Below are 24,181 nucleotides of genomic sequence, written 5' to 3'. Positions count from 1 at the left end.
CACTTAACTTATGACTCTTACAACTTGAGATTAAAGACAGTCTTGAAAATGAACCAGTTAGGAGGCTTTATTTGTTTGCTCTCTGACATTGTGCAGCCTGTCTCCTCCTGGCTCTGGCATGGCTGACTAAGATTTTAAAGGTGCCTTCAGTAGCTGTCTGCTTCTCAGTGGAGTGTTAGTAAAACTTACAAAAAGGTGCCCTTCAGTGCCACTTATGGATACAGTCCATGAAAATCAGAACCAAGTAATGAAATGTGCTGTGCAGGCCACGAGCAGAGCAGGAAAGTTTGTTTTCAAACACACCCTGAAGGCAATCTCCGGAGATTGGTTAACACTGATTTGAGCAGTACCCTGCTGTAAACCAGGGCTGTGCCCATCTCACCCTCTTGTCTCTTGCTGCCCTGAGGAGACACAGGAACCCATCTTGTTACAGACTGAGACTAGGTGTAGGTGGCATCAAACCTTGCTGCTCCTGTTTATAAATGAAAATGGCAGTGTTCAAGTCCAGGTTGGATGGGGCTTTGAGCAGCCCGGTCTAGGGGAAGGTGTCCCTGCCTATGGCAGGGGTTGGAACTAGATGATCTTAAGGTCCTTTCCAACCCAAACCATTCTGTGATTCTGTGATTCTTTGCTAAGATGCTCTGGTCATTTGGATGTACTTGCTGACATACATCACATGAGAAATCCCCAAGACCATAGAATCAGCTAGGTTGGAAAAGACCTTTAAGACCATCAAGTCCAACCATTACCCCAGGAAAGGATGAGATCAGGCAGCTTTTCCCTTTTGGGTCTGAAACTCTTCCTTTCCATCCATCTTACAGTTGGCTGGCATTTTGGTGCTGCTGTGTTACAGCCCCATACTAGGATTAGAATTTAACCTGTCTTGTTTAGAACTGGAAAGGAGACTTACACCACATGCTCAGGTCTGTGTTGGGTTTGGAAGCAGTGTGGATGTGTTTGAGGGCATCACTCTGGTGACCTGGTAATCCTTTGTCTTGTAGCACCAATTCTGGAGTTCTGGATAAATCCTGTCAGGTAATTTCACTGCACCCCCTTAAATCCTTCTGTCAATGAGAAACATGCAAGGAGTTTTCCTTGCCCCAAGCTCTTGTGCAGCCCTGCTGTGAGTTATTAGAGAAATGCCATATATTATTGCTGAGTTGGGAGGAGACCTTCCACTTCAGGGAAAGCTGTAGTGTTTTATCTATCTGCAAGTTCCAGTTCATAAGAAGCAGTTTTGGGGTAGAAAAATAAAACACTACCACCACAAAAAACTGCAACAAAAACTGTAAGTGAGTATCTTCTCTATTTTTCCCTCATCTACCTGTAGGTCTGAAAACAAGGGGCTGATGAAGATTGTGTTAATGTTTTTGCAGATCATCATAAATTCCCAGTTGTGGCCTAAGATCCACTGTGCTTGGTGCTGAATATGCACTCAAAAAGGCAATTCCTGCCCCAGAAAGATTAGAGTCCACCTCTAAGCCTTCACCTCTGAGGTGAACCTTGGTTGAGGCAGAATATGAACTTAAAGCACAATAGCTACTTCCAAGTAACTTTTGTGGGTGGCTGCACTGGGGGAGGATTTATTCCTGGAATAAGTGAAGGAGCCCTAAATATTGTTGTAATTGATTCATCTGGTTTGCTCCTGTGGTTTACAGTTAGTGGTAAACACTCAGAAGCTTTTTTCCCTGGGCTGACACTGGTGGAAGTGACGTTGAAGCCATAAGAGTGTATTGTTTGTGTTTGGCAATGACCCTCATTATCTCAGAAGGGAAGTGAGAGAGAGTTGAGGAGGACCAATGGTGATCCATCATTCCCCTCACTGAAAACTCATGTTAACAGACTGGTAGGGTATTCTTGCAGAGAGAATTTGTCTGCTTGTTGATTGCAGGTAGAGTGTTGTTAGAAAATAAAAGCTCCAAGAACATAATTTCATGGAAACATTTTGCACTGTGATTTCCCCCCCCCCCTTCCCATTCTTGTTTATCTCCAAGTTTAAGTATATGTAATTAAAGTGTAAGCTTTTGAGAGTCCTTGAAGCCTGTAGTTTCATCTTTGCTCTTCTGCTTTGGGCAAGGACATTGTGACTCCTTGGTAACTGGAGTCATTCAAAGTGAGGTGAACCTGATTCTAAGAAACAGATTCCTACCTTGTTTGACTGAGACTATCTCCTTTCTTCCGTTTTATTTCAGAGCAATCAGCGTGTTGACCTGTATAAGTGGAAGGAAGGGAATGGGGAAGTTTGCACGTCACTGCAAGGACACACACGTGTCATCAGGTGAGGAACACACAAGCGATGCTGCAGTCTGCTGGGTGGAAAACAGTGCACCATTTCACCGAAGCTGAGTGATTTGGTCCTCACCTTGTTCAGGCTCTGCTCTGAACCTGTTTGTACTTTTCTGGACTATACTGCCTTCCTGTTTGGAGGCAGTATCATCTGTGAAGCAGCTTACTCTCTCATGGCTGCCCGCAGTATATCAACTGAGCCTTCAATAGCTCCAGTGTCATTGCCTTAGGCTGCTGTCCATGTGTCGCAGTTTAAGCCCAGCTAGCAACTCAGAACTACGCAGCCGCTCGCTCACTCTCCCCCATTTTTTCCCCTCCCCTCCCAGAGGGATGGGGAGGAGAATTGCAAGAATGTAAATCTCACAGGTTGAGATAAGAACAGTCCAGTAACTAAGGTATAATACAAAACTACTACTACTACCACCAATGATAAGGGAAATAACAAGCATAATAGCTGTAAAGTTCAGGATCAGGAGGATGCTTCATGGTAGTTTACTTAGAAGCATTTCATTGCTTCTTGGAATTTACTCAGAGAAATGATTAAAATCTTGCTTTTTACTTTGAAACTTTAAATAGATGTTATGAAGTGGCTATGAATTTGTCAGAGAAATGTACTGGGGGCTTGTGAGAAGTCGGTGCAAACTGTGTGTGCTTGCCTTTGCTGACCTGCTGCAATTTTGCATTTGCAGTGACCTGGACTGGGCAGTGTTTGAGCCAGACCTGCTGGTCACCAGTTCTGTTGACACATACATCTACGTCTGGGACATCAAGTAAGAATCAGTATATTTCTGCACTACAGGGGAATTATTGCACTCCTTTCCATAATTAGCAGCTGGCAGGACAAAGCACCCACTGAAGGCTGCTGCTTTTCAGCCGTGCTTGCAGGGGCTTTGTCTACATCCCATAAAGATGACTTCTCTTCCCCTGTTTTCAAGTCAGTTCAGTCAATGAATGGCAGCAGACTGGTACTCACAGTCATGCTCCTCTGTTGAAATAATACCGACTGGCTTAATTCCCTACCCACTTCAGGTCTTCCCTTGGGAGCTTTTCCTGGAGCCTAAGGATGTTCCTCAACCTATTGGGTTTTTTAGCTGAGCGAATGAGCACTGTTTCAAGATCCTGCAGCCATTTTCCTCTAAATTCACTGATTGTTGCTAGCTCTCCCTCAGTGGTGGGAAGAATGGTAGTGGTATTTGGGAACATTTTCTTGTTTGTGCTTTCTCTTGATTTCTGGTGCTTTCTACCATGAGCAGTTTCAGGTTAAGGGGTATTTCCAACTATATATCCCAAACCCACCAATATTATAATGATGTATTTTACATCTGAGAAGCAAGGAGCTGGCACTGGGACTGCTGGGTTCTCTTGCTGGCTGTACAGCAACTCTTTATGACCTCCAGCAAGTCACTTGGTTCCTCTCTGCCTCCCTTGCTCAGTTGTAATAGGAGGATAATTATATAACCCCACTGCACCAGGCTACCCTGAGGCTTGTTTAGCTCCTATGAAGCTTTTAGATCCTTGGTTAAATGGTGCTTGAGAATGGCAATATATTATTAATGTGTAATTAAAAGACAGAGAGAGACAATAACTGCTGGTTGTGTTTTCCTGTGATACTATCTTAGTGCCAAGCAAAAAATAGAGTTCTCTGAAGGTTTGTGTCTGCCTATATCACTTGTTCAGAAATGCTTGCTTAGGCAGTCTCTGCCTGGCATCTACATCCCACCTCTGCTAGTAAGGTTTCTGAGCTTGCTGGAACAATGAGGTTTTGGGGCTGCTGGCCTCCAGCAAATGAACATCCTGCTGTAATGGCTGTCTCTAATGACACCCTAGAAAGGTAGTGCTGCAGTAAGGGCAGCTGGAAATTCCCCACTTAATTTTTCATACGGAATAACTAGGCAGAAATTCATAGAGGGAAGAAGTGTGGTCCATTCCAGAAAATGTGCTGCTTTTTGGCAAACGCAAAAAACTGAAGACAATGTTCCTTATTTTCACTGGCATTTTTGGTGAAAGGGCAGGTAAATTCCTGAGAAGCAAGGTTAATGAGCAAATTATTGCCTTCATCCATGTCCTGGCTGCTAGGAGTTGTCATGGTGCCACACTGGCTTCTACCACTGCAGAATTTGGTCTGTAGAGTCTGCACACAGCTGGGCTTACTTCCTACTGATTTTGTTGTTATATGCTAGACTTGAAGTCTTTGCTCTGAAGTCACTGCTCCATCTGCCTTGAATCAGGGTCTGAAAAGGCTTGAAAACACATCAGTGGCTTTTGTCAAGTTTTTCCACAGCTCTGTTCAGTCCTTTTAATCCTCCTGGCAAAGGCTGTCTTGTTGCTTCCCACAGCAGCCCAGTTTTCTTGCCTGCCCAGTTGCAACATGCCACACTTTGCACGTGTTTCTCCTCCCTCTAGTCATCTCCAACTCCATCCTGTGTCCTAAACTGCGATATGTGGTGGCATGACAAGGATGGCTGTTGTCCTGTCAGAGAGCTGATCACCCCTTTCTTTGTTCCATTTAACACTGGTGTATTTTGGTAAGCAGAAAACACGTTATCTCCCAGGAGGCAGCAATACAATTAGTCATGGAATAGCAAGGAGCTCAGCAGGGAGTCTGGACCTTCTGGGCTATGCTGTGGGATACTCATATTTTGTGTTTCAGAGACACCAGGAAGCCTACAGTCTCGCTCTCTGCGGTTGGTAAGTATAACATGTACGTGTGATGTAGGCATTAAACAAGCCTATTGTCATGTGCCCCTGCTGTTATTCCTGTCATGCACGGAGGCTGAATGTGGCAGAGTACAGAAGTGCCACCATGTGTGATTGTCCCATGTAGGAGCCGCCTGAGAGGCTCCAGTTCACAACTCTTAGAGGAGCAAAATTCAGAGGGGATGTGAAGTGCTTAGAGGTTCCCAGGCCTGGAGAGTGGTGTGTGTTCTGGCTGTCCTGAAATTGGTGGACAGTCACATGGTATTTGTACCTTTTAGACATAGCTTCCTCCCTGCTTAACCACCCTGCTGCACTGCTTGTCCTGTGTTGCCTGTCTTTAATATCTCCACATGCTTTTATGTTTGCTTGAATCAGCTGAGAAACTAAATCACACCCCAGGCAGTGCTGTTGAATCCTGCTGACTGCCAGCCTGCCCCTTTACTTACTGAGGGGCTGGGTATATTAACCTGCTGTTTCTGCTTCCCTGAGGCACATTCAGCATGACACGAAGGTGCTCTCTTTGGGCTGTGCTTGCTCTGGAAAGGCACTTGTCATGGTTGTTGGCCAGGTGACTGTCCAGCCACCTGTAATACAGCCTGGTGGCAGGTGCTGTGTGTCAGTCCTCACCAGCTGTGTGTTGGAACTGGGTGAAGCACAGCTGATGAGCAAAATGTCCTTCTCATGAGCTACTGCCCCGAGTATTAGAGCAATCCTCTCACTGTGTATGTCTTACGCTCTGTTGCTTATTTCTCCTTGGGCTGCATATCTGCAGTGTCTCCCTCTTCCCTCGCAGCCAGCAAACCCATCCATCACAGCAGTGGAAAAACCATCCTGAATCTGAGAAAAGCAGCCTTCAGTTCTTGTGCTTGGGTTGAGGTTCCATGTGCCAGCTGACCCAACCAGCAGCAGCTCCCCAGAAAGCATCCTTCCTTCCATGCCCAATTCTGTTTACTGCTGGTCCAAACATTTGTGCACCCTTCAGTGAATGGATCAAATCAATCAACTGGCAGCCTATTTACAGCTTTTTAAATTATTATTATTATTATTGTTGTTATTTATTTCCCTGACTAACTTTTTGACAGGTTGTCAGGATGAATCTGCTCACCATGCAGCAGAAGGTGGGGGATAGCAGGAGGCTGAGCTCTGTTTGGCTTTATTATGGACCTCACCTTTCTGATACCTCAAAATATTTTGAAAATACTGTCAGAACACATATTTCTCTTAAAATATCTGAATAATCCACATCAACTGAAGCTGTGTTTTGAAATAAATACTCACCTTCTATTGACTGAGTTCCATGTGATATCCTGTATAATCATATCTGGACCATTATCCAGTTTCTTTCCATCAATAGCAACAATGTTGTTGATGTCTTTGACTTCTGTGGTGTGTTTTTTACAACTGGGCCTTCCTTCCACTCAGTGAGCCCTACCTCCAGCTGGCCAGACACAAGGTGCCGCTGCATTACAGCCTTCTACACCTGTATTAAAATAATAAACTGGTAACACTGGTTCACTGTATAGCATTAGATAGTAGAGAGGATGTTGGGGAGACAAACTAGTCAATATGTAAGCACCTGGAAGTAACCTGAATGGAAACAAGGGATTTGGGAGATGGGGAACCTGCAGTTCTTCTCTGGAAGAAGTTGCTCCATCTGAGTTAATGGACATGAGTATTCTAACTGGGGGCAACTTGTATCTAGAAACTGCATGTAGATCCCTAGACATGTAACTGGAACTGTCTTGCTTTGGACACAAATGCTATGCTGAGGAATTAGGAGTTAATCATTTTTGTGCCATTCTTCATGTGAGCTTCTGGGATATCCTTACTTTGAACTGCCTTTCTTGTGCTAAGAAGAGCAGCTGTAAGCCCAGGTCAGTGATCTACTGTGCCATTTACTTTATAATTGCTTGGTTTGACCTGCTGTGTTTGTGCTGCAGCTGGAGCTTCCCAGGTGAAATGGAACAAGAAAAATGCCAACTGTTTAGCAACAAGCCATGATGGGGATGTCCGAATATGGGACAAAAGGGTAAGCTGAGGGGTTTTTGAGTAGTCTGTGCATGTTCATAGAATCACAGACTGGTTTGGGTTGAAGGAACCTTAAAGCTCATCCAGTTCCAACTGCTATGTCCCATGGGCAGGGACATCTTCCACTAAACCAGATTGCTCCAAGCCCCGTCCAAGCTGGCCTTGAACTCTGCCAGGGATGGGGCAGCCACAGCTTCTCTGGGCAACCTGTGCCAGTGCCCCACCACCCTTACAGTAAAGAATTTCTTCCTAATGTCTAATCTAAATTTACCCTTTTTCAGTTCAAAGCCATTCTGCCTTGTCTTGTCACTACATGCCTTTGCAAAACGTCCTTCTCCAGAAGAGAGCATGTAGACAGCATCCTTCCCCAGAAACTGTGCCTATTAACATTTTGCTTTTGTTCTCGTTACACTTCACTGTTTTACTGAATAGAAAATATCCTTCAGGGCTGCACTTGGTGACTGGAATTTGCCATAGCTTCCCGGGACCTTTTCGTCAAGCTGAACTGTTTGCCTTTCCCCAGCAGGAGGGTATTCTACCTCCCTTGTTAAATTATCTCTTTTTATGCCAAAGAACTAGTCAAAGTTTCAGGAGTCCTATGCTGAGAAGGAAAATGTCTCTCCTTGCAGAAACCCAGCACTGCAGTAGAGTATTTGGCAGCTCATCTCTCTAAAATCCATGGTCTGGATTGGCATCCTGACAATGAGTATACACTGGCCACTTCAAGCCAGGACAACTCTGTCAGGGTAAGTGTTGGTTTTGGGATTCCTGCTTGGGAGATGTCAGGATGGTACAGCAGATCCCTTTCTGCTGCTGAAGCCTTGGGGAGTGCTTGCCATTGGCAAGTTCTGGATCCTTATTTTTTGGTTTCTGGACACCTGTGTGTTTTGAGCCAGGGGTGTGCTTACAAAACAGGCAGAGAAGCTACTGCAGGATGGGTGCACATATATTTGCCACATATCTCTGGTGATTTGGGCAGTAGTGAGGCTGAAAACGACTGTCTCTGCCTGCTGCTTGTCAGAAGGTAGCTGACCACACATGCCAGAAAAGCCTTCTCAAAATGCAGCATTGCCAGCCTCAAGCTGATTATAGCAACTTGGGGGGAAGACATACTCCAGCCCCTGGAGTTCCCAAACTCATGTGGAACTGTGTTATCATTAAGAGGCTGCCTGCAAGCACTGCTCTGCAGGGCCTTTTACTTGGGGGGGAATTGTGTGCTTTGTATGTCAGCCAAATGCAGTTCAGTCACATTTAGCTATGATCTGAGGCACGTGCAATTGATGTGTATTCTAGCAAAGCAAAAGGTTAGGTTCTTCATTACAAAATTAGCAGTAACAGCAGGATGGGCCTGCCTCCAGTCTGGACTGGCACATTGGCTGGGAGCCTGCAGGGTGCCTTGCAGCTCTGAAAGCCCAAGCAGGCTGCTGGTCTCCCTGCTCTAATTACTCAAGCTATGATCACTGTTAATATGACCTCAGATCACTCGTCTAAGGGATGCTGCCAGATGCTGGTAGCTTGATATTTGTCCTTTGGGGCCATCTCTGCTGTTAGTGAATGGGATTACTAATGATGCTGTGGGCACCATGGTATGTTTTTCACTCTATTATATCTGCAAGCCACATGGAAAACTGCAGCGTGGAAGTACAGCCAGCTGATTCCTGCCTTTGCTTGTTTTTCTGTGTTTTATTTCTTTAAGTTCTGGGATTACCGTCAGCCTCGGAAATACCTTAATATCCTTCCCTGCCAGGTTCCTGTCTGGAAGGCAAGATACACGGTGAGTGAGTGACTCAAATACACAAAGGGACATTAAATAAAGAACTGCTGAAGGGCTTCTCACCAGTTCTACTGCTGGACATTAAGTTGATTTTTTTTAAATCCCTCTTGGTGCTTAAAATACCTAGAAAAGCAACATCCACTGTGGAGGGCACTTGGGAGAAGGAATGGCTAGCACTGTGAGATCCCTATCTTGGGCATTATCCTCTAGGAGGATGAAGACCCAAGTGCAGGTGGTTGGCTCTGGGAGAAGGAGGCTCAGAAAGTGGCTGCTGCTTCCGCTTTCCTGTTTTTCTGCTCAGCTTCAGTATTGGTACGTGTTGCACAGAGCAATGCAGCTGTGGTCTGCCCTCTCTTGAGCACTTCCTCTACTCCCAAGGTTTCCAAGTGTGCCGCAGTGGGATCTTACAGCATACCAAATCCAAGAACTGTTGCCATTTACAAAGCAAGCACCCAGCTGTGTGAAGCTAAAGCTCTTGACATCTGTCATCTCTGTTCTCTTCCCCAGACATCTGAATGTGGTCTGAAGACAGTGCTGTGCCTTGAATCTTTGATCCTCTTTTCCCATCCCCATGGTGATGGGTGCAAGACTGGGTTCCAGTCTGAGCATCTGCTGGGAGTCAGTCCCCAGGTAGCAGTTCTTGCAGCTCCAGCCAAATTGCAGGAAGGATCCCCTGTGACAAGTCAATGCTGAAACCCCTCCACCCTCCTAGCTAAAAAGTGAGGAAGCAGCAGAAGTAAATTATTAATCTTAAATGAGCTGCATTGAATATCTCAGTCTGTTTCACCTTTTACCTTTTAAGGCAATGGTTTTGCACAACATTTGCTTTCAACCCTCCCAGTTTTAGGCCGGGTTCTGTTTTGGGCTGAACTTCTTTAAAACCCACATATCCTTGTTGATAGGAAGAGGGAAAAATTAGAGTATGATAACAGCAGCGTGGCTCCCCAAGGCTAACTGGAAGGGTGTTTCTCTCTCAAGCCTTTCAGCAATGGGCTGGTGACAGTGATGGTCCCCCAGCTCCGCCGGGAGAACAGTCTCCTTCTGTGGAATGTCTTCGACTTGAACACACCTGTCCACACCTTTGTGGGACATGATGATGTGGTGCTGGAATTTCAGTGGAGGAAGCAGAAAGAAGGTGAGTTCAAGGCTGGAAGTGCTCTCTCCCCTGCGCTGTGGCCATCAGCTAACCAGGGGTGGTGAGACCTGTCTCCTGGCTTTAGTGCTTATGCTATCACTGTTTGGCTCTTGCATTTCCTGGGAGTAGCTCCTGCCCACTTTCCTGCCCCTCCTCAAGCTTCAGCTGTTTTGTGCTTGTTTTATAGCAGCACCCACAGAAGCATTGCCCTGTTGTTGCCATGCTAACAAAGTAAATTACCAAATGCTGAGTGGGTCAGCAGTGACTCTTAATTGCTTCCACTCTCCTGTGTCTATTTTTAAATGTATCTTTTAGAATAAATTGTACAAACTGTTAGATGGGTGCACGCACCCCACTCAGAGCTCCAGGCTAACCAGTTAACCCTTCAGTCACTGCCTGGATCAGCAGCCTCCATCATATCCCAGACCAGAGACCCAGCGAATGCACCTTACCTGTGTGTTGGCAAAGGCAGGGGAGGAAGTGTAGGATAGAGAGGCTGCTGTCAGAGTTCAGTCCTGACTACATTTTCCAGTGTAGGCAGCTAAATATAGGGGATTCCATATTAGAGGTTGGATAACCACACAGGGTGCAGCTTTGTTCCCAGCCCCTCAGCTGCCATTGACAGAACATGCACAGCTGTCTTTGGTGTTACTTGTGGTATGGCTTTGCAGCGTCCAGACCTCTGCCACCAGCTGTTGGGCCAATTCAGGTAAGTCACCTTGTTGTCTATACCTTGCTTTTCCTCTTTCAAAAAGAGAGGAGTGATACAGATCCATGTTAGGATCTGGAGGTGCAGTCTAAGCCAGCTTGTGAATGAACATTCAAGCAGGCTTGAACCACAGCTGTGTGTCTCAGCTGAGTTAGTAGCTACGTATCTGAGGCTCTAAGTCATCTTAAGCAGCATAGCTTAATCATGCAAGCATTCCAAGTCTGCTTCAACGCGAAGACAACCAAGATAGTACAGTTCTGCTTCCATGGAGCCTGCTGTGCTCTATTTAGACAGCCCCTGTGTCTCAGAAGAGGGGTGTGGGAAGCAGCTGTGCAGCAGCAAATTCTTCAGTATAGCAGCTGTTTGACAACGGAAACGTAAACCGTATCACAAGGCCTAAACCTGGGCATAAATAAGTCTGTGTACTTTTATGTGTTGATAGATATTATGTACCTAGATGTATTTCATTACAACCTGAACTTGTCATGGCATTGGCCAAGTCTTTCAGAAGGAAGAAGGGGGAGAGTACAACAAGCTTCTCTTAGCTTAGAAATGTTTTAAAACATTGGCATCTAGAAACAGATAGGATGAAGATAATTTGACTTTACAGTTGTAAAAACAAATCTGTTTCTCAACTATATTATTTCTTCTATTTAAATAAGTATTGTAGTGGCTCTTGTGCATTCTTAGTTGGAAAACTTGCATCACGTTCATTATACTTTGTGGGTTTTGCCTGTAAGTTATACTCCATTTAGAGGTGTGGTAACTGGTGCAGGGGAACATAAAGGCTGATGCACTTAGGTCAGTTCAAAGCAGAAAAGGACTCGCTTTGCCTTTTGGTTTAGTGCCTTACCCATTGGATCTTCCTGCTGGCTTGCTTGAATCTGTTTACGCCAAACACAGGGCTGAGACAGTCTCTGTTTTGAGCCAGGTCTGTAAATTGTTTCTATCCTTTGTAGGTTCTAAAGACTACCAGCTGGTTACGTGGTCCCGTGATCAGACTCTGCGTATGTGGCGGATTGACTCTCAGCTGCAGAGGGTACGTAAACACTTCTCTTGAACTGTAGACAGGTTTCTTACAGGCTGCTTTCACCTCCCTTTCATGTACTCTCAGTCACTCCTCTGATATTCTAGAGCTGCAGACATGTCAGCCAGCTGCTGCTTCACTTTCCTCTTCAGCTCAGAAGCATCCCTCAGGAGGCTTGTGGTGAGGCTTCTCTGCACCTCAGAAGCTTCCATGGAAGTGCAAGTCTGTTTTGTGGTGTAACAGCAAGTGTACAAGTCTTTTGGGGAAGGTGGAGATAGGTTACTGTCTGCACTGCTTCTGAAGATGCCATCTCCATGGCTGCAAGACTGTATGACTCTTGGCATTTTAGGTTCCAGGTAAATGTAGGGATTGTGCCCTGCACTTCCTCCCCTTGTTTCCGTTGCCTCTTAGCCTGGTGCTGGCAGTGTGAATCCTGTTATTCTGCTGTCTGGCAGCAGTTAAAAGTTGCTGATGCAGTTACTAGAACAGCCATGCTGGGTCAGACCAGAGATTTATATGGTTCGTATTGCCCTGTTTCATCTTCAGCTGTGGATGCTTGGTAGGGGATAAGAACAAGGTAAGTATGGAGTGATGATTCTCTCAAATGTCCTGCCAGCCCCCTGCAATTTGCAGCTTGAAGGCTCATTGAGTCTGGCATCTTTGTACTTGACAGAGCTTGATGAGTTTCACTTCCATTGACTTGTTCTGTTTTTTCTCGGACCTAAACATCCTATCAACAAGGAGTTTCATGGCTTCTCATGCATGTTGTGTGGAAAACCAACTCCTTTCATTTGTTTATTTTGCAACCTGATAGCTTCATTACCTTGAAGATGGAATGATCAGCCATCTTGTACATGCTACTAATGATTCCATACATATCCTTGATATCCCTGCTCAGCCGCCTTCTTTTTCAAGATAGAAGGTCTTGATTTACTTCATCCTTTATGCAAGATGTTTGTCCTTTAGCCTTTCGTGACCCTTTTTCAGCTCTAATATTTGGGCCGGGGATATGATCTTTCGCCTTTCCAAAGAATTCTCAGTACTGTGTTTTTGTAAATTGTTAGGCATAATTCTATGAAAACATCAGCTTAGTCTGGCCTCTGCATTTTGTTCCCTCAGTTAGCTTGAACTTGCCATTTTGTAACCCTGTGTGTGTTGCTTTGTATTTATGTGAACTGAAGTTCATCTTTTATTTTAACACAGTTACTCCTCTAAGGTCCTTCTGTGATTGTTTGCAGTCAGCCACTCTTACTACCCTAAAAAACTTGGTGGCATTAGCAAACCTGGTCATGTTGCTATTCACCTCCTGTTCCAGGTTTTTAATGAATATGTTGAGAAGCATGTGTCCCAGCACAGATCCTGCAGGACTCCTGCAGGTCTGTAACAAACTTTCTTGTGAAAAATGACCCTTTACTCCTACCTGGTACATTTGTGAACATTTGATTTCTTTCTGTTCTTTAAATCAATTGTTTATCCGTGTCAGAGCCTTTGTTCTTCCTCCGCTGGCTCCCACTCCACTCTTGTCCTTGTCTTTGTCTGGATCAAACAGCACACATGATAGCATGTTGCTGGTAACCAATGGTGTAATTTGCTACATTGCATACCCTTATTCTTTCTCCTCCCTATGTTTCGTCTCTTCATCTGCCCTGTTTTCCTGTGCTGAACTTAAAACACAAGTTTTCATGGTCTCTCTTGATACAGGACCTAGAACACTAAGGTCCCTAGCATGTACCTGGGTCTGTACATCCTGCTGGAGTGTAAATATCAAAAGCAGAAAGTGTGCTGCTGTTATATCTGATCAAAGAAATTAAACCAATTCTAACAAATTAATTCAAGGTATTAAAGTCATACCAGCTTTCATTTTGATTAAAGTAAAACATGTTACTTAGACTGACTCTGTCAATTAAGAGGCTTTGTAAGTGAGCAGGAGATTTGGCCAGGCTGTCTGAGGTGACAGAGCTGAGGATACTGGAAAGTAGAAGATCACCTATCTTTGTTGCAGAAACAATGGTGAGGTCTTAGTCATGACTGTGGCATGGATAGACCTTCCTTGCAAATCCTGCTCCCTGAAGAAATTAGTTGTTTAGTGGTGGCTCTTTCCACAGCCTGGTTTCTGTTGTGCAGCACGTGTGTTCATTTTTTTCAGCTGTGTGCTAATGATATCCTGGATGGAGTCGAGGACCTCATCGATGGGATTTCCCATCTGCCAGAGCCAGACAAGACCCTTCACCCCCAGGACTCGGAGCCTCAGCATAACTCTGGACATGGGGATGAGGAAGGTGAGACAAGCGATGGGTTGTGGAACTTCAAACACCACTTGTCTTTGCGTTGGGAAGAAGATGCATCTTGGCATAAGAAAATAGCATCATAGGCAAAGCAGAAACTGCTACTGTTCCAAAGGCTGATGGATTCCCCATGTGGGAAGAGGCAAAACACTAGGAGTGTCTCAGGATGGTCTTCCCAAGTTTTTTCTCCTCTACCACAGTGATTCTAGCTGTAAAATGAAGCTCTTCCTTGTAATTAATACAATTTAGTTGCATTCTCTTTTGTTCATAGTTGTGGCTTGCTGCCGAAAATACGGCAATAGGAAATTAATTCTGACTTTCAAGAAGGTAGATTAGTTTAAACTGAGAGATGAGCCCACAGAAGAAGGAAGTGTATGGGTATGGCATTCAGACACAAGCTGCTTACATCACACCTGATATCTAAACACTTCTGCTGGGGACACTGTGTGAACTGATCTAACATGGAGATGTTTGCTCGTATCTTCTCCCATCCACCAGAATTAGCATGGAGAGAGCTTGTGAAGTTTTGTTCATGTATTGATGAGAGGTGACTGAGGGCTGGCAGAGCAGAGAGGGAGCAATACTGTCTCCGACTTCTGAGTACCAGATGGGCAGATGGGAGTGGGTCAGAGGCTTTAACAGAAAGCATTGATTTGGCTTCATGGAAGAGAAGGCATACAAAGAAGGAATGTGAAGGAGGATTTGTGAGGTTAAGGCTCTGGCCAGGTTAAACATTCAGGGAGTTAGTGTTTAAAGACTGTAAGTGTTAGAATAGAAGAGGTTGCAGCAGCTGAGACCTATGGTGATGATGTGCATGTGCAAAAGATATCTAAAGAGTGTTCTATGTCTAATACTGAGGAAGAAGAACTGGGTGCTTCCATGCCTTTGTGTTAGCTTGGGTTTAAATTCCAGGTTCCTTTCTGTGTTGTATAAGGGTGCTACAATGAATCCACATATGAGTGGCTTACAGGAAAGCAATTTGATTCTCCCTTTGACATGCCAACCAACTGGAGAGAAAGGAAGTGATCTAGTATCTGTCCTTTGAATAAAGGAGACAGCTGTGAGGTCCCTTAGGGAAGGCATCTCTTACTAACTGAAAGATTCCTGTCCAGAAAATACCAGTGAAGTTCCTTTCTGCCAGGCAGCAGAACAAGTTTCTAAAAGTTATCAGATCCTCTGCCTACATGAGGGTTTCTAAATCAGCACCTCTGCCTACATTTTACAATATGATAGAAAAACCTCTGGCTACCTGTGCTCTCCCTGCGCAATGCTGTGTGGGGAAGCACAGACTCTCTTGCTCCCACTGGGAGCATTATGTGTTCTCAGGGCTGCCTGACCTCTCTTTTTGCATGGGAGAGAGTTAACTCTTTACTGTCCCTGATGAGGTTGTGTTCATCTGTCCTCTGTGGTTTCTGTGTGGGTCTGGCTTTGGTTCCCTTTGGTTGCCTGGTAGGGTTTCCCTTGAAGCGAAGGGGAATGAAAATGGCTTTTCTTTAGCAGGGTAGATTTTGCTGCAAATACCGTGACTGCAGGATTAATGCCCAGGTAAGACCCGAAGGAGAAATTTCAGTTCTTTCTAGCCTAAAAGCTGTTGTGCAGCATTGATGTTTCACCCTGGAGGTAGCTGTGTTTCAGTTTCAGATAGTTTCTCCATGCTATATTAGTAAAGCATTTTGGGGGATCTTTGAAGAAGGCAATGCTCTGCAGATAAATCAGAAAGCTGGCCAGCTGTGTCTTCAGTGCACAGTTCTCCTCACTGGCTGCTGCCTGTAAAGGTTCTTCAGGAATCTAGGCAAATATGTGGGCTTTAGGGGATTAGAAACTAATTTGAAGGAAATGGGAGGATAAGACAAAGGCAGGGTACTGCCCATATCGGGAACCTCAGAGACACCTTTTCAGTAAGCTGTGTGCTGTCTTGAACTAGAAATAATTATTTTCCCTGAGAGCCACTGATCTTCCTTTAATCCCCTTTTCAGCTCTCTTTTGTGAAGTATATCTAAGCACTATAATAAAATTGCAAACAGGAATGGGTAGCTTAACATCCTACCTATCCAAATTCAGCAGCCCACTGGGCAGCAGTAAAACCAAATTTATTTATCCCTGCAGTAAAGTCAGTAAATTTTAGGCAAATATCTGTAAAAGGGCAGCTTTTTGCATTTCTTGTCATTTATTTTTTTGCTAGGAATAGTCTGTGCAATATGATATAGCAAACATGAGAATGACAGCTGAATAATTGAGACTTCCCTTGTGTCCTTGGAACCATCATCAAAAAGTACTTCTTTTGTTGTCTTAGGAAGTGGTGCCACAGCAAAACACTCTTCAGAAGGAGCTGCCCTTGCCCTAATGGGGATACATAGCAAGATACTAGGCAAAAGCCAGGTACCACCACAGGCAGAGACCAGTTCTCCTGAAACTCAGTCAAATTTGCCATTTTAATCATAATTCCTTGTGTCCTGCAGAACTTGCCTGGCTGTCTAAATGTGTTCTGGCCTTCAGGGTTTATTGTCCTCTGAAAACTGTTGGAATTGGACGCTAGACCCAGTGTTTAGATGGGCTTTAGAATCTGTTAAAGCACTGGAGTGCTTTGCAACATTAAATGCAAATAGCTGCTACAAATTAATTAAGCCTCTACTGGGGCCAGAAATACTCTCTTTTCTCTCCAAAGCGTTATCATGCTTTGGAAGCATTCCCTGGAAGCCAAGAGTTGGTGGGGTGTGAGTCCCAAAGACCAGAGCTCCTCCTGGAGATTGCTTTGGCAGCAGTTCTTTCCCACTGTACAGAATACGGGCAACTTCTGTAACCTTCCTGGGAAACTTGTGTGCGGACAGGTTTGGTTTTTTTGAGGGGCAAGGCTCAGAAGCTTGCTTCTAAACAACAGCTCAGACCTTCCAGGTCTTTGCCAGGTAAAACTCATACGTCCATGTGTCAGAAGAGCAGAGGAAGGCCTGCTGTCCTATCATCACGTGCCAAAAGTCTGTCCGTTATAACTTGTCTCAACCTGTTCTCCATCTCTCCGGTCAGCCTTAAAAGAAGATTTCCTGAGTGACCCACTGGTGGGAAAGAAAACAGATCAACTGGGGCTGCCCCAAACACTGCAGCAGGAGTTCTCGCTAATCAACGTCCAAATCCGAAATGTCAATGTGGAGGTAGAGTGTTTCCTTTTCCTGGCTTGTTTGGAAGGGGATATGGGCAGGCTGGCTTATTGGAACCTTTAGAGGGGAACCTTCTTTGCTGCAGTGACTGCTGTCTGTAAACAAGGTTTATTTTGAACTATAGAGATCCTCTTGGCCAGGGGTAGTAGGAAAGAAGCTAATTCCAAACACTGGGAGTGAGGGAAGTGTTTCAGCATGATGAGTACACTGGCTGCTCCCAAGAAGGCTGGACAGTGCTTTGCTCTCTTGTCTAGACCACAGAGTGGAAAGTGACTTCTTCTACTTCATGCCTGATGGGCTGAGCTATCTCCGTCCTGTGCCTCTCCCTCAGTTTTGGCATCTCCCTTGCACACAAAACCCTTCTCTCTGTGTGGAAGGTGGCTTGGAGGCACAGCACTGTACTGGCATAGGAGGCTTGAGGGAGCTGCCTGTCTCCTTTTCCCACCGCTGTGGTTTCGCAGCTCCTGACGTAGTTTTCCAGGACCCTGGTATATGATCTTAGGTGGTGCCAATTACTGCTGCACTGGGGCTGGAGCTCTCCATGGCCAAGTTAAGTTGGCTGGGGTGCAGTGGCTACTGGGAGCCGAGCCTGATTTCCTGTGGTCTCCAGATGCTGGGATGTTAGACTGGCAGTCTGCTGATGCGAGCCAATCCTGTCCCCATCTGCCTGGGGTTTTTTGCTGTCACTGTGTTCACTGCCCTTGAGAACAGCATGACTTCTCTTACGGGTGTGCAGAGGAATCAGCCCCTCAGCATGAATTTCAGCCACTCTAAAAGTCCTTGGAGATCTAACTATAGAGCAATTGCTTTTCCTCACAGATGGATGCAGTGAGTCGTAGCTGTACGGTGTCAGTGCACTGCGGCAACCACAGAGTCAGGATGCTGGTGATGTTCCCTGTCCAGTATCCCAATAATGCTGCACCATCCTTCCAGTTCATCAACCCAACTTCAATCACTGCCTCCATGAAAGCAAAGCTGCTGAAGGTGAGTGGGTAGTATACAATTCTTTATACATTTACAAATGCTGGATACTTGATGCCTAGATTACTGGCACAATAAAACATCTGACCTTGCTGAAGACATACATCTTTGAACTGATACTTTGTGGAGGTCTTAAGGTGAGGGTTTTGTTGGCCTTGCAGCCCGGTATTTGCCTTTTTCCAGGAGAGCATTTTAAACACATGTTCCTCACTGCTGCTCTAGTCTGGTGTGATGTGTATTGCTGTTGCCTGAGGATCCCTAAGATACTTCTCTTCACACAGTTAACCCCAACCCCATAATAGACAACATGACCAGCTAAGCATCCAATTGCAGAAAGATCATTTTTTTGAGCTGGGATGTTGCTTCCTGCTGTCCTTCACAAACTGTTTTAAAAATTAAGGGAATTTTATACAGCCTCAGCTAATTCCAGACCAGGTATTTGATCATGTGGTGTAGGAAGTCCTACTGCTGATGAAGTTCCTTCCCCAGCAGCAAGCTGATGGATCAGTTTGTGTTCTTTCCTGAAAAAGAAACAAACCCTCATCCAGTTTGCCACAAACTGGTGTGGAACATGTGAGCTACAATAGTATAGAAGCCTAAATCCTGTCTCAGAATGTACTGAATCTAGATGAAGCCTCAGTGCTCTGATCAAAGTTCACAGTGATTTCTCAAATAGACAGCACATCAGTTTTGTTAGGGGATGTCTATGGCATCTTAGCTACTGTGCAAAAAAAAAAGAATGTTGGAAAAGCATTGATATAACCATGATTCAAGCTGCATCTTGTGTTTATTCCAGATACTGAAAGACACTTCTCTGCAGAAAGTGAAGCGGAACCAGAGTTGCCTGGAGCCCTGCCTGCGTCAACTGGTCTCCTGGCTGGAGTCTGTTGTGGTATGAAGAACTGTGTGGCTTTCTGCCCTAGTTTGTTGTCTTCTCCCACATCCACACTTCTGACTCTGTAGTGAATGTCCAGCCACATTAGACATGTAAATAGACCTCTGTGACTGGCCATTACGTTTGTGTAGGCACTTCTGGTTGTGTTGAAGAAAACAGATCATTAGATGTGTTTTGTTTCTGAAAATCAGACCCTGAAGATTTGCTGCTTTGGAGAACTCTGCATGCTCACTTTGACTGGGGGTTGGAGCACCTGAGTGGTGCATGGTAGTTTACCAGCTCGCGGTGTATCAAACTGAGTGCCAGGGCATGGTTATCATCTGTGAGAGAAGGGGCCTCGGCAAGCTGATGGATCCATTCTTGTCTGGAAGGCAGTGGCAGATGTCTTCTCCTCCTTGTATCCTAGTCACATATCCTGCTAGTCCTATTCTAGGGTCTTTGTTTAATCCCTTAAAAAAAATAATCTGTGAAAGTCTTTTCTGAAGCCTTGTGCTGAAGTTTTGTAAGGATGATACTGCAGATAAACCCAAGTCACACTCTGCTCATAGCTGAATGATCTGTGATACCTACTCAGCATCCCAGTGTCAGGTATTAGGTCTGTGTGGGGGTGAAGTGTATGAGGGTGGGTGTTTTCAGCATTCAGGAAAAGATTGGAGAGGCTCCTCAGGTTTCTTTTCCAAGAGGTTTTGTTTATTCATCACAAATGAAGGACTTTTCTAATTTTTTGTATTTTTTTTTTTTTTTAACAAGAAGAGGCTTAATTCTGTTTGGTGTCAGCAGTGATGTTGTACGAGTGGGAACTTTCTCCATTGTATGGAAATCTGATGACTCAAGCCAGGTGTCACTGCCTTTGGAGAATTCCTTTACACCTAAGCTGTAGTACTCTTTATCCAAGTAAATGCAGATTTCTGCCAAAATTCATGGATAGGCCTGAGGTTCCTCAGTGTTGCACACCACCTGCCTTTCTCACTTCGACTCCCAGCCTGCATTTGAACCCCCTACAGTTGTCTGGTGTTCTTATTTAAGGAGACTTTGTCTCGCATCATTGAGGTGTCAGGTTTAGCTGAGCTCCCTGTCTTGAGAGTCATACCCAGTGAGAGGATCAGATTTTCTGTATAGTTTCCCACTGTTTCAGCCCAGGTTAAGCTCTGCATTTCAACATGGCTATGGTGGGAGAGAAATCTCTGGACAAGCAGCCAGAAAAGCCCTTCCCTCAAAGGTGAATGTGCTTGCAAGTGTCTTTGCAGCAGAGCAATAACCATGCTCTGTCCTTGACCTGCTCTGGCTCAAACAAAGAGCACCTTCTGTGAGGCTGCTCCACACTGTGATGTTCAGTGCTCCAGCTATGTTTCATTCCTGTGGCAGCAAGAGTGTGACGTTGGGTAACTTCTGTTGCAGAACCAAGAGGACAGCACATCCAGCAATCCCTATGCTTTGGCGAACTCTGTAACACCCCCCTTGCCCACATTCGCCCGGGTCTCCAATGCCTATGGCTCATACCAGGACTCTAACATCCCATTTCCACGGACTTCTGGAGCCAGGTTCTGTGGTGCAGGTTAGACCCATCACTGATACGTTACAACACTTACCTGGGGAATGGGCCTTTGAATGTTTTGGGGAAGGCTTGCCTCTGAATAAAACAAGGCTTTGGTCACTGCTATGCAATAAGTAAGAAATGGTATTGAAGTAGTGAGGTTGTGATAAATTTGTTGATAATGAGACTAGATAGCAACCATTTGCAGTTGATATTGCATGTGTGGGATTTTAGGATTTGGAAATTCAGAACTAGTTGAAGAAATGGCCTTTGGCTTGTAGTATGCCAGAGGCATTGACAGACCACTCTTTCACAGGAAACTGGGAATAGCTGTTTTCCTTGCCTAGCTCTCTCCTACCAACATCAAATTGCTGGACATATTCTGGTGCTCAGTCTTCACAAATTCTTGTGATTTGGAGTTGAACTTAGCTCTTCCTGAAACCATAGTCTTGTTAACTAACATTCTTTTCTCACTCTTCATCCTTTCTGTTGTCCAGACTAGCTTTCCCGAGGTCCTTGGGAAAATTCTCATAAGTGGGAGATGGTGTACAATCATGTCCAGGTTTCCAGGAAAGTGGACAATGCAAAGATCATTCTGTAAACAGATTAAGGTCTGAGTAAGAGCTGTTAAATTTCACTGAGCTGTTTCAGATGCAAGCATGCCTCCTTCATACCTGACCACATCCCAGTTGGAGCATGTTTTGAAAGCTCACAGAGTCCTCACTGAATTCCCAGAAAGACAGAGTGTTACTGCATTGAATAGGCTCAGTGAAAAAGTCCTGAAACTATTGCAGGAGTGGGTGTATGAAGACACTTGAGATGCTAACAAATGGGGTAAGGCTTGTGAGAAAGTGCTCTGGAGTGGCTTCAGATGGCTATGGTTAGCTGTTGAGAGCTGTACAAGCTGCAATGGTTTCTCTGTATAGCCAAACATCAATTCACTTGCCTCTAGAGTATCAGTGCTTGACATGTTCTGGTGAACAATTAAAACATGAGTATGTACCTGCTCATTTTCTCTTTCTGCCTTTAACATTCTGTAAGCCACTTGAGATGGTGCTTTTAAGACAATCATCTGAACAAAACATGTGCTTTGCAGGGAGTGCATTTGGGTTCAGAAAATGTGGTTGTCTACTTGAGGTTTAAAAGCACTCAGGCTAATGGATAGGCACCCCGTCCCTTGACTCTGATATGTTAAATGACAAGGTTTCCTCATGTAACCCACCCCTGGATAATCCTCTCCTCTCTTTGTGATCTTTATGCCATATCCTGTCTCTTTAGGGTACCTGGTATATTTCACAAGACCCATGACCATGCACCGTGCTGTGTCCCCTATGGAGCCCACACCCAGGTGAGTACTAGTGTCCCATTTGAGGTGTGCTACTGTCATGGGTGGGAAAATAGATCGGTTCCTACGTTGGAGCTACTGACCTCTACTGTTAGCAGTTTCCTCAACACAGAGAGCCTCATCCCTTACAGCACTGCCCTCAGCAGAGACTCTTTTCAAAACACCTGAAACACTGTTAGCAACTTCTTCGTGGAAATGTTGTGAGCCTCCAGGGCAGTTTGGTGGGTGAAAGCTCCTTAAAGGGTATTCTCTTGTTTCCAGGTCCCTGTCAGCTTTATCAGCATACCATAGTGGCCTCATTACTCCAATGAAGATCCGCACAGAAACTCCAGGCAATCTGCGTTTGTACAGTGGGAGTCCAACACGCAGCGAGAAGGAGCAGGTCTCCATCAGCTCCTTCTACTACAAAGAGAGGGTAAATACCAGACTAAAAAGCCTTTCCTAACACTTCAGGTTTTGTGATCTGTATTCCTTTCATATAGCTGTGAGCATTTCTATTAACAGAAGCTTCATATTCCTCGAAGAAGGCATCTTTTTACAGGCAGCTCTGTAAAAATGTCAAATGGATTTATCTCCTATTAGTAACTCTTTACTGATCCTCTCTATCATTTGACCTGCTTATTTTGATATTTCTCTACACTGACCATAGCAGCTTCCTTCAGTGCATTACACGGTCTCTCTTTGCATTGCATAGGGTTAAAATCTCACACTTACGTTGTAGCCTCCAGATAAATACATATAGGCAACTCTGCTGTCTCTATATTCCCTGATGTATATAACTGCAAAGGGTTGTGGCTCTCTGCAGCTAACTGACAATTTCTCCTGGATTAGGGGGTGTATTTGGTTATTTCTATTACAGGTGTCTCTTTCAGGGATATGTGTCCCTTTGGACTTTTTTAAACAAAAATCATTCCTACATGATTTTCCAAAGATCTTCCAGTCCACATACTTCTGGTTTAGGTATAGGTCTTGCTGTCATTGCTGTTTACAAGCAAGGCTTTGGGGACAAGTGGGATTTTTTCCTTCAGGGTCATAGGGGGTGAGGAAGACCTGTTGGTAATTGTAGGGTGGCTGTAGAGTAGTTCTGAAGCAGCTGAGTGCCTGATGTGCCTGAAGCAGTTGCTGTGAAAGTAATAGGCTGTGCAGCTTGCTCAGAAACTAGCTCTCTTCTTCAGCAGGGGGTGAAGTTGCTTGCAGAAATACAGTAAGCTTCCACTGAGAGTGAGAATTTGGGACATTCAGGTAGTTTGCCCACTACTGTCCATGCTGACGGCACTAATCCTCTGCAGCAATGGTGAGCTTCCAGGTACCCTGAGGAAAGCCGAGAGCTGTCTGCACTCTTCTGCAGTGGAACTTGGGAACTTCTGTCCCCGGAGCAGAAGGAAAGTCAGAGCCTTGAGCTCTCATCCTTCCCTGGCGCCAGAAGAGGTCTTGGTTTTTCAGTAGTGCTGAATGTGACAGCTGACCTCTCTGGAACTATGTCCTTACATGATATGAATTAATCACTGTACTTTCTAGCTGTGGGGACACCCTCTGTCCCCACAGCAAGCTTTGCCTCCACACAGACCACAGAAGACTCCGAGTTCCCCATCCTACACAAACTTCTTTTTGATGGGAAGAGAAAATGGTGCTGCCTGGCATAATTACAGCCTGTTCTGGTCTTTGCAGGACCAGAGTTTATTTAAAGAGCTACTACTGTCCTCTGCAGTGTGCTTGTCTCTGACACACAGCTCTCTAAGATGACAGACAAGGCTAAAAATAACATGGAGAAACAGCTTGGTGCAATTTCATATGACCTGTCTGCCCAGCTCTTGTATTGATGGCGACAAAATTTGTATCATGGGGAGGGGAAAAAATGGAGAGAGCACTGTGTAGCCAAGCTCTCTCCTTCCATACTGGATTGGAAGAAGTGTAAGGGCCAAAGCAGGGAGCTAGCTCAAATGTTCTTAGAGATGAAAGTTTAAAAACAAAAACAAAACTCAACTTCAACTCTTAAAGAATCAGAAAATCTTTACTGAAGGGGAATAATGTTATGGCCTCTGTTAGATCAATGCCACATATTTTTATGTCATTTCATTGTGAGTTTTTTAAAAAGCCCAGACTCTTAAGTCTGGTTAACTCCTTGCTCTCAAGCTTGGATTTTATATTTGCATTAAAATAGAAGTTGAAATGTTGGTGTTAAACTCTCATGTTATATAATTTCAGCCTCAGAACTGAGTTTGCAAGGAATAAGTAGGTATTTAAATCCCATGTAGCAATCCCACTGGCATTGCTACCATTAGCAAACAAATGGAATTTGCTCTTTTCTAGACAGGTAGTATGTCATGTTCTTG

The 24,181-nt window shown here is 44.8% G+C and overlaps 1 protein-coding gene across 1 annotated transcript in view; it reads left to right on the top strand.

Annotated features, from left to right (window-relative positions):
• The window catches only part of WDR59 (WD repeat domain 59), a 43,085-nt gene that overhangs the window by 2,219 nt on the left and 16,685 nt on the right, over positions 1-24,181 (top strand). The window contains exons 3-17 of the mRNA XM_010024469.1: positions 2,193-2,278; positions 2,976-3,056; positions 4,937-4,974; positions 6,924-7,012; positions 7,641-7,757; positions 8,708-8,785; positions 9,764-9,920; positions 11,589-11,668; positions 13,803-13,935; positions 16,963-17,087; positions 17,913-18,077; positions 18,871-18,966; positions 20,368-20,524; positions 21,782-21,851; positions 22,110-22,263. Coding sequence (XP_010022771.1) covers positions 2,193-2,278; positions 2,976-3,056; positions 4,937-4,974; positions 6,924-7,012; positions 7,641-7,757; positions 8,708-8,785; positions 9,764-9,920; positions 11,589-11,668; positions 13,803-13,935; positions 16,963-17,087; positions 17,913-18,077; positions 18,871-18,966; positions 20,368-20,524; positions 21,782-21,851; positions 22,110-22,263 — 1,626 coding nt within the window. The remainder of the gene's footprint in view (positions 1-2,192; positions 2,279-2,975; positions 3,057-4,936; positions 4,975-6,923; positions 7,013-7,640; positions 7,758-8,707; positions 8,786-9,763; positions 9,921-11,588; positions 11,669-13,802; positions 13,936-16,962; positions 17,088-17,912; positions 18,078-18,870; positions 18,967-20,367; positions 20,525-21,781; positions 21,852-22,109; positions 22,264-24,181) is intronic.

Source organism: Nestor notabilis, unplaced genomic scaffold, assembly GCF_000696875.1.
Source record: "Nestor notabilis isolate BGI_N333 unplaced genomic scaffold, ASM69687v1 scaffold15071, whole genome shotgun sequence".
Taxonomy (NCBI): Eukaryota; Metazoa; Chordata; class Aves; order Psittaciformes; family Psittacidae; genus Nestor; species Nestor notabilis.
The sequence above is the reverse complement of the archived record's forward strand: the minus strand, read 5'-3'. Positions and strand labels throughout refer to the sequence as shown.